The sequence below is a fragment of the Enhydra lutris genome, unplaced genomic scaffold (genome assembly GCF_002288905.1).
Source record: "Enhydra lutris kenyoni isolate GAN:26980312 unplaced genomic scaffold, ASM228890v2 scaffoldscaffold161, whole genome shotgun sequence".
NCBI lineage: Eukaryota > Metazoa > Chordata > Mammalia > Carnivora > Mustelidae > Enhydra > Enhydra lutris.
In genome coordinates this window covers 211,838-225,853 of record NW_019154245.1, presented here as the reverse complement: position 1 = coordinate 225,853, position 14,016 = coordinate 211,838, and the positions used below count along the sequence as shown (strand labels likewise).

Sequence of the window (14,016 nt, the reverse complement as noted above, 5' to 3'; positions counted from 1 at the left end):
TTGCATTAAGGAGAAATAAAACAATCAGAGATTCAGATCATTAAAAGCACAAGTGAATTATCAGAAAAGGAGCAGGAACTTTGATAAGAATATTATTAATCCTCTCTAAGGTGAACTACAGTGGTCAACATATATTTCATAGTTATATGTGGTTTGTCTGCCAGATAATGCCTAATCTCATTGCTTATACACTATTCCTGAGCTTTAAGCTCTCTCTCTGTTTCATACCCATGGATGGGGAAGAATATTGGATAAGGCTGGAGGATATCACATGTTAATTTTTGCCCAAGTGCATAAAGGTGGTTGCCTCAAAATGCCATATATCCAAGCAATGTGCACAACAGGTATAGTCACCCTTTTATCAATGAAGCAAGTTTTATTGTTCATTGCCATTCCTATTTAGTAGGCCATCTTTTGGCTGAAATATTAACAGTACTATGTTTATGTGTTTTTTGTGTGTGTGTATTTTAAATTCAGATTTCAACAATCAGAGCTGACTGGATGACCTCACTTACCCATTCCCTGTTCACACATGAAGCCTATCCAAAATGATACTGCTAAGGATATTAACAGGTTATCAATCTGATATTTTCCAAGACTGTTCTGCAGGTCACATGTTTCTAATTAAATTTTCATTGATTCTTGAGAAATAGCATTAAAATGAAAAAGGATTAGATTTGCAGCATACAGCACGCAATGTAAATACACAATAATTTATTTTTAATAATTTTAAAGAGTTTTCAAGGTGGATTTTCAGCATTTTGCTTGCTTCTCCCCCATAAAAAATCCAAAGATGCCTTTAGAGTCACTTACAAGCCAGCAGTTCAAAACTGTACTTTGATTTCCCACATAGAAGATTTATTAGATGGTCAGATGCAGAGCATAATTTTGAAATGTATATAGCAGAATAATGCAGTAAATAAGAGCTTAACCTCTAAAATGAGCTAAAATCCTAGACCCACCATTTACTAGTTGTTTCACTTTGGGAAATGTCTGTGGCTTTCTGTGTCTGTGCCTCTGTTTGTTTCCCATACACATGCATAAAGTTGTGAGGATGACAGCTAATCCATGTAAAGCTCCTCGCACAGTACCTGGTCATAGTAAATTACCATTAAATCACTACTTTTTGATATGATTATCTGTTTTGTGTGTGTTGAGTTTGAGGAGTTCTTTATAGATCCTGGATATCAATCTTTTGTCTGTACTGTCATTTGCAAATATCTTCTCCCATTCCATGGGTTGTCTCTTTGTTTTCTTGACTGTTTCCTTTGCTGTGCAGAAGCTTTTGATTTTGATGAAGTCCCAAAAGTTTATTTTGGCTTTTGTTTCCTTTGCCTTTGGAGACATATCTTGAAAGAAGTAGCTGTGGCTGATATCGAAGAGATTACTGCCTATGTTCTCCTCTAGGATTCTGATGGATTCCTGTCTCACGTTGAGGTCTTTTATCCATTTTGAGTTTATTTTTGTGTACGGTGTAAGAGAATGTTTGAGTTTCATTCTTCTACATATAGCTGCCCAATTTTCCCAGCACCATTTATTGAAGAGACTGTCGAAGATATGAACAGACACTTCTCCAATGAAGAGATACAAATGGCTATCAGACACATGAAAAAATGTTCATCATCACCAGCCATCAGGGAGATTCAAATTAAAACCACATTGAGATATCACCTTACACCAGTTAGAATGGCCAAAATTAGCAAGACAGGAAACAACATGTGTTGGAGGGGATGTGGAGAAAGGGCAATCCTCTTACACTGTTGGTGGGAATGCAACTTGGTGCAGCCTCTTTGGAGAACAGTGTGGAGATTCCTCAAGAAATTAAAAATAGAGCTTCCCTATGAACCTGCCATTGCACTACTGGGTATTTACCCCAAAGATACAGATGTAGGGAAAAGAAGGGCCATCTGTACCCCAATGTTTATAGCAGCAATGGCCATGGTCTCCAAACTGTGGAAAGAACCAGGATGCCCTTCAATGGACAAATGGATAAGGAAGATGTGGTCCATATACACTATGGAGTATTATGCCTCCATCAGAAAGGATGAGTACCCAACTTTTGTAGCAACATGGATGGGACTGGAAGAGATTATGCTGAGTGAAATAAGTCAAGCAGAGAGAGTCAATTATCATATGGTTTCACTTATTTGTGGAGCATAACAAATAGCATGGAGGACATGGGGAGTTAGGAGAAGGGACTTGGGGGAAATTGGAAAGGGAGGTGAACAATGAGAGACTATGGACTCTGAAAAACAATCTGAAGGGTTTGAAGAGGTGGGGGTGTGGGAGGTTGGGGGAACCAGGTGGTGGGTATTAGAGAGGGCACGGATTGCTTGGAGCACTGGGTGTGGTACAAAAACAATGAATACTGTTATGTTGAAAATAAATTTTAAAAAATGATTAATAAAAAAAAATCACTACTTTTTGTTCACTTAGCAGATAAAAGACTGACTAGCCAGCTCAATGATACTCTCCTCGTCTCCAGAATGATGATGGTGTGCTAGGTTCTGTGGTGTATATACACAGTAGGAAGACACCCCTTTTCTGAAGACACACTTAGTGAGTATTCTATAGTTCAGTGATGCTAAAGTATCCTGCAGGGCAAAATATGGTGGGTAAGTAGGCATTATTATTGTAATTTCAAGTAGTAATAAATATAAGTGCTGAGCATGTTTAAATATCATTTCATAAAGTCAGGCCCCTTTCAAGACTCGCAGCTTCTTTAACAACTAGATACTAAAAAAGAAACCAAACTCAGTATTTTTTAGGGCACACATGAAATCAGAGTACATTCCTTTGTAAAAATGCAAAACAATAAATGTAAATGCTGAAATGCAAAGTATTTGTGGAATGGTAAGATCTTTCTTGACCAATATCCCATTTATAGACAACCATCATTTAGACAAATCTACTTCAATATAAGTTAAGAAAGTCATATGAGGTCTGGAGCAAGATACACAGGTCCATAAATTAGAGTTGTTAGAAGGAGACCCCATAACAATCTTCCTTAAATGAAATTACCAACTGGGTTTTCAAAGAATGCAACTTTATCTGTGAAAATTAGTGTGTTCCTATGCTAATACTTTGTATTTTGATCTGGGACTCTGGAATGATAATATCCATGCCCGTAATTCTCTTTAGTAAGCTTAAGAACCATGGGAAAGTCACTTTCATGTGATGTTTGTTACTTTTTTCTCCAATAAGTTTAGACACAAGCATGTCTTTGTATGCTTATTTATAGTTAAATGAATTTCCAAGACTGTGGACTTGGAAGCTCTGGCTTCAGCCCTAAAATTCCTCATTTCTATTCTTTCCAGATTCCCTTACATACTTGAATGCAGCCTTGTATCTCTGTGGGAAAGCAGGGCCTCTCTTGGCAAGTAAAGCTGCCAGGTGAATCCACCCCTGAGGGGCGTGTCAGTACCATTTCCTGGAGCAATCTCACAGGGTGGCTCTACTTTTCATTTGCTCTCAATAATTTTGCTGCCTCCTCTGCAGCTGCCAGACCTGTTCCTGCTGCTGCTCAGGTAACTCTAACCTCTCCAGGGCACCACTACAGGCAGAGGGAGTTGATAAATGACTTGTACTTGTGCCTGCTTGCCTTCTTACCCTTATTCACCAGTGCTCTCTCTCTCTCTCTCTCTCTGTTCCACAGGGAGAGCGTCTGCGGAGTACCTTGCTGACCACTGAGAACATCATGAGCGCAAGCTATTGGAGTGAGATGAGCAGCAGCAGCTGTGGGACTCCACAGCCCCCAGAGGTGCTGCAGTGCCAGCCCCAGCATTACCACTGCTACCATCAGTCAAGCCAAACCCAGCACCCACCAGAAAAAAATGTAGTGTATGAGAGAGTGAGGACCTACAGTGGGCCCATGAACAAAGTTGTTCAGGCCTTGGACCCCATCAGCTCACAGGAAGTTCTCTCTCCACTCAAAACTGCCTCCTCCTACCAAAATTTGGTTTGGAGCAACCATTCTCAGGTACCATTAAGATAACTCTGTGTGATTTGTAGAGAGTGGATATCTTGAACCACATATATTTTCTTTCTGCTTCTCTGCCTCTGTTCTACAGGATGTTATCTTTTGGTGGATTGTAGCTATACAAGCAATGTATGGTCACTTAAATTCCATCTCTTGCTATACTTTTCTTTACTAGTGCCTGTGGTTGTTTAATGGCTCCAATGAGTTTAATGATCTAACTGGAGCATAAGATGACTCATTTTTTGTTGGATTTGATTGTAATATCTGATCTGGGGTATTCCCTTGCTCTTACCATAAAGCAATCCTCAACTTGAATACAATAACTTTTATAGACTAGTTCCCATTGATTCACTTTATTTCAGAAGTAAACAGATTTTTTAGATGAAATATGGTAGTTCAGAGATAATGGCTTATATGGAGTAATGAGCAGTTATTTGTGTTCAGCAAATAGTATGCAGTTGCTGGGTAAGTGACATGCACAAATATCTGTTCAAATTGTTGCATGTGTTTCATCTTGTGAAAATGACACACTGGTTCTTATACAGCCAAGGTGAATAATTCATGAATATTGGTAGAAAGAGGATTGAAAGAATAGATATAGGATTGAGGAAGGCAAGATGTAATCAATTGTTATATAAATGCTTAAAAAAGCAAAACTCTAAGACATTCTTTAAAACAAAATACAGTTATTTTTAAAAGGGTTATTTTAGCACCAGTATCTGTGCTAATAATCTTGTCAATGAATGTAAAGGAACACTGCAAGACTATAAAATAAGAGCTCTATGTCTATTTTCATTCTTTGAATCCCTTTACATTAAATTTGCATGACTTTAAGTTTTCTGGAAACATCTGTCCAAACTAAAATTATGTTTTCAAGATAAAATTTATACTGTAAAGAATTAAAAAAGTAACCATTGCGATAATATTATCTGATGTTCCATTATTTTACCAACCTGGAATAATATGGGTTATTTTTCCCAAAACCACAATTTAAAATAGGATATGAAGCAAAATTTCTAAAGTATATAATAAAACTATTTTAAAAGAATTTTTAAAGACAGATAAAAAGGCCACAATTTTACAGATATTTCATGCTTAGCTTAATTTGAGGGAAAAAATATGAAGAAAAAATCCAGGATTTACTGTCAGTAATTTCCTAACTGAAAAAACAAAAAACAAAAAACAAAAAAACAAAAACCTCCACCTGTATTGAAGTCAAAGGAAAGAAAAATACAAAGGGAAAAAATACTACTTTGCATAACTGATAAATAATAATGTGAATGTACATTCCAATATTTAGTATTAGGTTGTTAATGAACAGTAAAGTGGGTGTCATCTATGTTCCTTAGTAGCTCCAAAACAATACAAAACCTAGTTACCATTATTATAGAAATGTTAAAATCACCCTAACTATAATAGTTATTTAAAAACATTAACCTCTTGTCAACTTGCTAATAAAGACAGATAAAAATTTAACAGCAGAAACTTAACAAGTTACAAATAGTGACTACAGATCAAGTTTTAGGAGCCCTGTATTGTATTGTATTTAGTTCAACTTTCTTTTTTTAGTCCTCTCAGGACCAAGCTGATCAAGCTTTTTTATGTGGCTTTTTCTTCTTTCTACCTGATAATTATTAAAGTGATCCTTATAAAACTATCTCCATCCTGGGACACAGTTCCCCATAGAGGAGTTTATAAAGAACCCTAGGGACAGAAAATATGGCCACAAAAACTGGGATATGAGATTGGAATGGAGTGTTCTGAAGTCTGAAGTTATTATTGAAAAGAAAGAAAAATAAGGGCTGTGTGAAGATGAGGTAGGTGACGTATAGTAAAGGACAAACCAAGAAGTTTCATTCCCTTAGTGAAACAAGAAGAAAGAAAATTTGACTCTAAAATTACAAACTGAGTTAGATATCAAAGGGCATTCACAAATCCACTAAAAGATAATTTGGCAAGAAAGCTTTGAGATAGTTGTCACAAATAATGTGATGAAGAAACTCTTCTATTTTATTTTTCTTCCTCCTTGTTTCTTGGCAGGATGGTATTGTGTAAAGTAGAACTTAGATTTGATCTGAAATTACCTTCATAATGTAATGGGTAAGATGAGGCAGCAGCTTTATTATATGCCATGACAAGCACAAGCAAATAGTACATATTACTCAAAACCCTTTTTTGTTTGTTTATGTTTTAATAAAGTCTCTCTTTAATATGGCATGTTTTAAAAACATTTTGAGTTGGTATGTAGCAACTATTCTAATGTTAGAGCTTGTGATCCTTGCAGGTAGGAAAACGTGTATTATAATCAATTGTTGGTTATCATAAAGTCAGTCAAACTTTTACTTTGTCTGTTAGCATTTTGGTGTTTAGATAACATTCAGATAATTCATAAGATTTAAAAATATACATAAACTGGGGCACCTGGCTGGCTCAGTCGATAGATCATGAGACTCTTGATCTCAAGACTGAGTTCAAGCCCCATGATGGGCATGGAGCCTACATAAAAGAAAATAAAATATAAAAAATCTATAATTTTCAGTAGTATGATATGTTCCCTTTGAGAAACTGAAATTGGTGTCACTTTTCTTTGTTTCCTGATCTTAATTTTAGCTTATATAGTAGACATTTTAGATTTAACTAAATGTTTTTTGCAGCACTTTAATATTTTCTATTTCTGGCTTTTTTTTGAAGATTTTATGTATTTATTTGACAGAGAGAGATCACAAGTAGGCAGAGCAGCAGGCAGAGAAAGAGGGGGAAGCAGGCTCCCTGCTGACCAGAGACCGCCCCCTATGGGGGCTTGAAGCAGGCTTGATCCCAGGACTCTGAGACCATGACCTGAGCTGAAGGCAGAGGCTTAAATGAGCCACCCAGGTGCCCCTATTTCTTCTGGCTTTTTAGTATGTTTTTCCTTTATTGCCTTCTTGTGCACTACAATGGTATTTATAAATACAAACATATTTTAAATTTCTCCAGATATACTGTTGCTTTGTTTCTTGTCTATAATTAATAGATACATTTTATTATTCTCTCGGTTATTATTTTATCTGATTGCTAGATCAGAGAAAATTGAATGTAGAAAATAGTTGCTGGTGAAATCGCCTAAATTAATTCTAGGATTAAAATTACCAGGTTTGGGACGCCTGGGTGGCTCAGTTGGTTAAGCAGCTGCCTTCGGCTCAGGTCATGATCCCAGCGTCCTGGGATCGAGTCCCACATCGGACTCCTTGCTCATCGGGGAGCCTGCTTCTCCCTCTGCCTCTGCCTGCCATTCTGTCTGCCTGTGCTCGCTCTCTCTCCCTCTCTCTCTGACAAATAAATAAAATAAAATCTTTAAAATAAATAAATAAATAAAATTACCAGGTTTATCCATATAGACAGGTAAAATTAAACATGGGGTAATCAAGGGAATGGATGCATTTTTAAAACTAAATGCAGTCTTATAAATAAATGAAGTTCTAGAAACTACATAAAACAAAATAAAACAACTTACCACTCAGCCTTTTGAAAAGCTTAAATATTAACCGACCATCATTAACTCAAAATGAAATACTGCCTTAATGACTACCATTGATGTAAAATCACTCAACATATATACTTCCCATCCACCAATTAAGCTTTTCATGAAGTTCAAGGTATTTTCCACATATGCAAAGGAATTCTGTTGTGTGAGAGAGAACTGAATCAAAATAAAATATTTTTAATAGCAGTCTTTCATTGAATTTAATGTTTATTAAGTGCCTATTACATAGAAAGCACTGTGATTATTTGGATAAATACTACTGCCTTACCCCAGGGAGAGTCGACTTTGAGGATAGATGTGCAGGACCTGGTCTGTAAGTGTTCCATATGTCTATATTTCATTTTTAAATATTATTTTGTGCTTTGGGCCTCAGTATTTTATTGAACAAAACAAGTTTTATTTAAAGAAGGGATCTTATAATCTGTGTGTCATGTGGGTTACCATTCTTCTGAAGTTAAAACTTACAACCAAGTTTAACTCTAGAAAGCAGCTGGGGAGAATGTGTTTTATGTGTGTTATTGACAGCCTCTGCTATCAACAATTACTCAGCTTGGGTTTATCTTTGTTTACATGATTTTTTCCCCTTTTCTTTGGTTACAAAGATTGTGGATAGCTCCTTTGCTGTGCCAGGATTTCTATACACTATCAGAAAAATTTCCTGTTCTGCAGGGAGGAGTGTGTTGCTTTGATAAATTGTTGTTCAAGGGTGTGGTCACTAAAAGTGAATGATTGTTCAGGGAAGTAGGTTGTAGAAAAAGGAATGAGATCATAGGATAAAGAGGCCCATGTTTTCAACTTTGGTCAGCCCTTTTATGCTTGCAGTTAAAAGCTATAGAAATCGTGAATGCAACTAATTGCTGAGTAAAAATGCCCATGCCAATTGTCTCTTGTTTAAGGGAGGTTTGATAAATTGCAGGGCCTGTTTTCAGGCCATGACATTCACAAGCTGTCCGTGTGTGTGTGTGTGTGTGTGTGTGTGTGTGTGTGTGTGTGTGTGTGTGAGAGAGAGAGAGAGAGAGAGAGAGAGAGAGATAAGGTGGGAAAAGGAGATAGGGCAAGGGGAAAGGAGGTGAACTGGTCCTTTAACTGCTGTGATCCAAATTTCTTTTCTTGACAATTCATGGTAAAACAACTGGGAGATTTGTCATGCTCTTAAATCCCATTCATTTTTATTTAAATTTTTTTATTTGACTATAGTTGACACACAATGTTCCATTAGTTTCAGGCATACTAATAGTAACTCAAGTTCTCCGTACATTATGCTATGCTTACCACAATACAGCTACAATCTGCCCCCATACGTTATTACAATATCATTGACCTTAACTCCTATGCTGTGACTTATTCATTCTGTAACTGGGAGCCTGTATCTCCCATTCCCCTTTACGCATTTTGTCTATACTCTCACACCTCTTCTCTCTTGCAACCATCAATTTGTTCTTTGTATTTATGTCTGATTCTGCTTTTTGTTTGTTAAACCCCATTTAAAAGTGAAAGCTTTTGTAAATAAGTGTATTTGAGTAATTTATTTTTTACACCAGAAGCTACATCTTTTTTAAAAAATTTCCAACAGAGCATATGTACTTCCAGTTTTTATTTTTGTTTTATTTTATTTTTAAGATTTTATTTATTTATGTATTTGACAGAGAAAAAGAGAGAGCACAAGCAGGGGGAATGGGAGAGAGAGAAGCAGGCTTCCTGCTGAGTAGGGAGCCCAATGCAGAGCTCAGTCCCACGACCCTAAGATCGTGACCTGAGCTGAAAACTGACACTAAACTTACTGAGCCACCCAGGCACCCTATATACTTCTAAAGTCAAAAAGCATGTACTGCAAAGAGACTGTATACTTATTTTCTCTCCTAGTTTCCTTCAGGAAAAGAGAAAGAATGACTCTCTCTCTTTTTTTTTTAAAGATTGTGTTTATTTATTTGACAGAGAGAGAGAGAGAGAGAGAGAGATCACAAGTAGGCAGAGAGAGAGGCAGAGAGAGAGGAAGGGAAGCAGGCTCCCCGCTGAGCAGAGAGCCCGATGTGGGGCTCGATCCCAGGACTCTGGGATCATGACCTGAGCCGAAGGCAGAGGCCTCAACCCACTGAGCCACCCAGGTGCCCCAAGAATGACTCTCTTAAATGAGAAATTTCTTTTGGAGGAAAGAAATGAGGGGAAGAAGTTCTATTTCTAGTACATTCTATTGCTTTCTTAACATGAGAATAGAGTTACAGATTTTATCCTAAATCAAGGAAGTGTTTGTTTCATCTAAAAAAATCAGTATAATTTATGTTTCTTCGTGTACAAAGTTCAGAACAACATTGAACAATAACCTAAAGCAGGTACTTAACCATGTTATTGATTTCGAAAAGTTTTAACAAAAGCATCTTTTAAACTATTCAGAGAATGTATTCAAATGGCAGTTTGCCTTGGCAAATTCTGTCAGCATAAATGTCAGTTGGTATTTAAAGATATTGCCTCTTTTTAAAGATTTTTATTTTTTTATTTGACAGACAGAGATCACAAGCAGGCAGAGAGGCAGGCAGAGAGAAAGAGAGAGGAGGAAGCAGGCTCCCTGCTGAGCAGAAAGCCCCACCTGGGGCTCAATCACAGGACCCTGGGATCATGACCTGAGCCAAAGGCAGAGGCTTTAACCCACTGAGCCACCCAGGCACCCCAAGATATTGTCTCTTTTGAAACTATTGGTCCTAAACTGTTCCTAAGTCACTATTATTACTTTCGGTGGTTCTCAGTCATTTTAAGACCCTGTCTTGGAACATTATATTATTTATTAGTTTTTCAAAGTTTTAAAGTTAAAATTAGATAGCATGCAAGTTCCATGTTCATTTCAACAAGTTTCCAAATATTTAGAGAACAAAGTCCTATACTGTGTATGTAATCTCTATTGCCTAATTCTCATTCCCAGCAATCTTGTCATTTCTCCCTTATTTATTGCACCAAAGACTTGAACTCCTTGATAAGTTATCAATAGTAAATGAAAGATAATAGGTGTTGGCTGCAGAGGTTCATATTTTGCAGAGTATAAAGATGAGTCACAGAAAACACTGTGCAGAGAAAATGCCCATACAAATGAATCTATGGGGAATAGCTCATAGAGAGCTGAAAATAATAAATGAGCAGTGATGAGGTAGACTTTAGCAGATCCAAACTATGAAACAGTCTAGTGTAGTGGCTAAGAGTGTAGGTTTATGTTTTAAATGTCTTGGATTTAATTCCTGGTTCAGGGACATGCTAGTTATAGGTATCAGTTGCTTAATTGGTAAAATGAGACAATAATACCTAACTCATAGGATGATTGTTAGAATCAAATTCAATAATACGTGATGGAAAACACACAGCATAGTGTCTGACACATAGTGTTAGTGTCATAGAACCCAGAATACATTTTGACTTCTCAGGATCTCAGTGTCCTCATTTGTAGAATGGGAACAATAATACCTTCCTTCAGGGTTTTAGTGAGCATTAAATGAGATAACACGTGAAGGTGTTGAATACACTGTCTGGACACTCGCTGATTCTTTCCATTTTTACCACTGCTGTGAAAATATGGCCAACAAAAGTCCCTAGTTGCACAGACAAAATAGGCTAATAGATAATGAATGAATAGGCTATAAAGTAAGAGTTCTTTTAATACTGGAAAGATTACATAAAGATGTATGCTTGAAGGGTTTATTAGGGTTCTACTAGCTAAGAAAGACTAATGAAGAAAACCATTAAAGCAATTTTCTAAAACTCATGGTATATGATCAAAAGACTGGAATGGCAGGAATGTATTTATAATGTTTACTGGCATAAGTCTCCCTTAGAAAGAGTAATTTGGAAGTTCCCATGCTCTTAGAGTCTTTGAACTTGAACCTTAATATTTAAGATGGAGTTTTTTTAGTTTGTGCTTATTTTTTTCTTTTTAAAATGCAATGAAACTGGGCATTAAAACTTGTTTGCTATCTGCGTCTTAATGTTTCCTCTAGAGCTACACTTCTAATAGGATATCATGAGGCTTTCCATTTATATCTAAATTAATCAAAATCAAATAAAATTAAATATTCACTTCCTCATTGAACCAGGCACATTTTAACTGTTCAACAGCCCTATGTAGCTGATGGTTACTATATTGGACAACACAAATGTAGAACATACTATATTGGACATACTATATTGAACAACACAAATGTAGAACATTGCAGAGTGTTCTACTGGACACTGCAAATCTATACAGTCAGGCTACACATTTGAAGACAGAATTACCTCTAAGATCATCACATTCAAGGAAATTTATGGTGGTACAAATATGTGATCAAAGTGCTGCCAATTTATATGATCAGCTATAATGGATAGATAAAAATGAAATAAAAAATGAAGCTACACACTCTCAAAGTAGAGTGACTATTTTAGGAGAAAGAGAATTAAATTCATAAACCTTTAAAAAAGAAATTCATAAACCTAAATAAAAGATTGTTATGTATGTATCTATCCTTCTGTTTGTCTATATGATTTTCCCAGAACCTCACTTTTTGGCAAAGCAAATGGTTAAGAAGAGGAAAAAGATAAAAAAATGACCATCCTCAATCAAAATGCATCTTTATTTCTTTTGGGGACACGATCTATTTTTTATAACCTCTCTGGAACTTCCTATTTCCCTTAACCCACTGAATTAATTTAAACGTTAGTAAGTAAAGTCCAAATATCATTCTCATCTTTACAGATGTGATAACTGAAGCATAGAGATATTATATGACTTACTGAAGTTCATATAGCTAGTATGTGATAGAACTAGGATTTAAATCTAGCAGTCTGGTTGTAACCTCCATGCTATGCTATATATTTCTGGTCTACACATTCGACTCTTATTTATGTTACACAGTAACATCTGATATCTGTTTCTTATTTTTACTTCATGATCATGTATATGCTTCTATTATGAATGACTTAAAATCTTTTGACACAAGCCAAGGCCTAGACAATAATGTAATGAACATTTCAATGTGTTAACAATTTGTTATTTATCAAGAAGGCAGACATTTTTTGCTGTTGTTTAGAATTCTTTTTTTTTTAAATATTTTTCTCATAAATTGTATTGATTGTTTTGTATCAAAATATATAAGGCTCTAGCACTGGGTAATAAGTTCATTAATTTTTAGTTAGTTAAAAATGCATCAATGCTTTAGGAGAACTTTGATAGAAATATTATGAAGAAATAAAATCAATTTTTACTTTGTTGTGAGATTAATAATCTCAGCAATAAAATGTCATTTACTTTGTGGTACAGAATTTTTTCAAAAACTTTAATTATCAAGTTCCAAAGGTAGGTTCAAACTCCTCACCTCGATGACATCAAAGTGTCTCCTTAGAATAGTACTATTCTAGGGGTGCCTGGGTGGCTCAGTGGGTTAAAGCCTTTGGCTCAGGTCATGATCCCAGGGTCCTGCGATTGAGCCCCATGTGGGGCTCTCTGCTCTGAGGTGAGCCTGCTTCCTGCCCCCACCCATCCCGCCGCCTCTCTGCCTGCTTGTGATTTCTGTCAAATGAATAACTAAAATCTTAAAAAAAATACATCTGGCAAATTTTCTTCTTAAAGACTTCTTCTCCAGTACTGAATCTTCTTACCCTCTCCTCAATGTAGTACTCCATTCCCACCTCCATCTCAAATCTGTTCTAGATAGTATCACTTTTTACTATTTAACTGTAATGTACTTATAATACTGAGTAATATATTACAGATGTGGTCCTTCTTCCCCTCCACTATAGACTGTACACTAACTGAGGGTTAAGATTTTTAGAAATCAAAATCTTTAAAAATCAAAAATCAAAGATAAACCAAAATAAATATTTTGGGTAATGGGATGGAACTGGAAATTCTCTCTCCTGCTCTTTCTCCCATCTTCCTTTCGCCTTCTCCCCTCTCCCTTCTTCTCTTCCCTCTTTCTTTCATTTCCTCTTCCTTTGCCCTTTGTGATTATGGTTTGCAAATGCCTGGATGTGGCTTTAAGCAATGGCATTAATAAAGATATATGGTTGTGATTATTTGTGATTTTCATTCTTCAATGCCTTCTTTTTGAACAGAAAATGGAAAGTAGGGCACAAATTCCTTCTTTAAAAAAAGTGAAAAAAACATAAAGTAAGTATTAGGAAGCTACTTAATAGGCCAATTAGTTTTCTGTTTTAGTCCTTGGTTCACATTAAGAATCCAGACTTGAGTTGTTTATATTTGATTTATACCTTTTTTCCACTATGAACAAAATTTATCATTACTTATTAAGGCAAATTATGTTAAAGGGTTAGTGATTCTGATCTGTCATCACATTATTTCCCTGGGATTTTGTTGTGTTGCTTCTTTTAAGCAAATTAGTTTGAAGCTGCTAATTAGTAGTCTGCTTATAAAGATATTTCCTTTACATCCCCTGCTACTTAAAATCTGTCTAGGTAAAGTGACTTTATTTATTGAATCTTGCTCAGTTACCCTATAATTGTTTTAGTTTATCAGTTGTGTGCCCAAAGATTCCCTCAT

At 36.0% G+C, this 14,016-nt stretch overlaps 1 protein-coding gene across 1 annotated transcript in view; it reads left to right on the top strand.

Moving 5' to 3' along the window:
• Positions 1 to 3,479: 3,479 nt before the first annotated feature.
• The window catches only part of LOC111140089 (POF1B, actin binding protein), a 95,130-nt gene continuing 84,593 nt past the window's right edge, over positions 3,480 to 14,016 (top strand). Inside the window, exons 1-2 of the mRNA XM_022492477.1 lie at positions 3,480 to 3,527; positions 3,656 to 3,979. Of these exons, the coding sequence (XP_022348185.1) occupies positions 3,698 to 3,979 (282 nt within the window). The 5' untranslated portion in view covers positions 3,480 to 3,527; positions 3,656 to 3,697. The remainder of the gene's footprint in view (positions 3,528 to 3,655; positions 3,980 to 14,016) is intronic.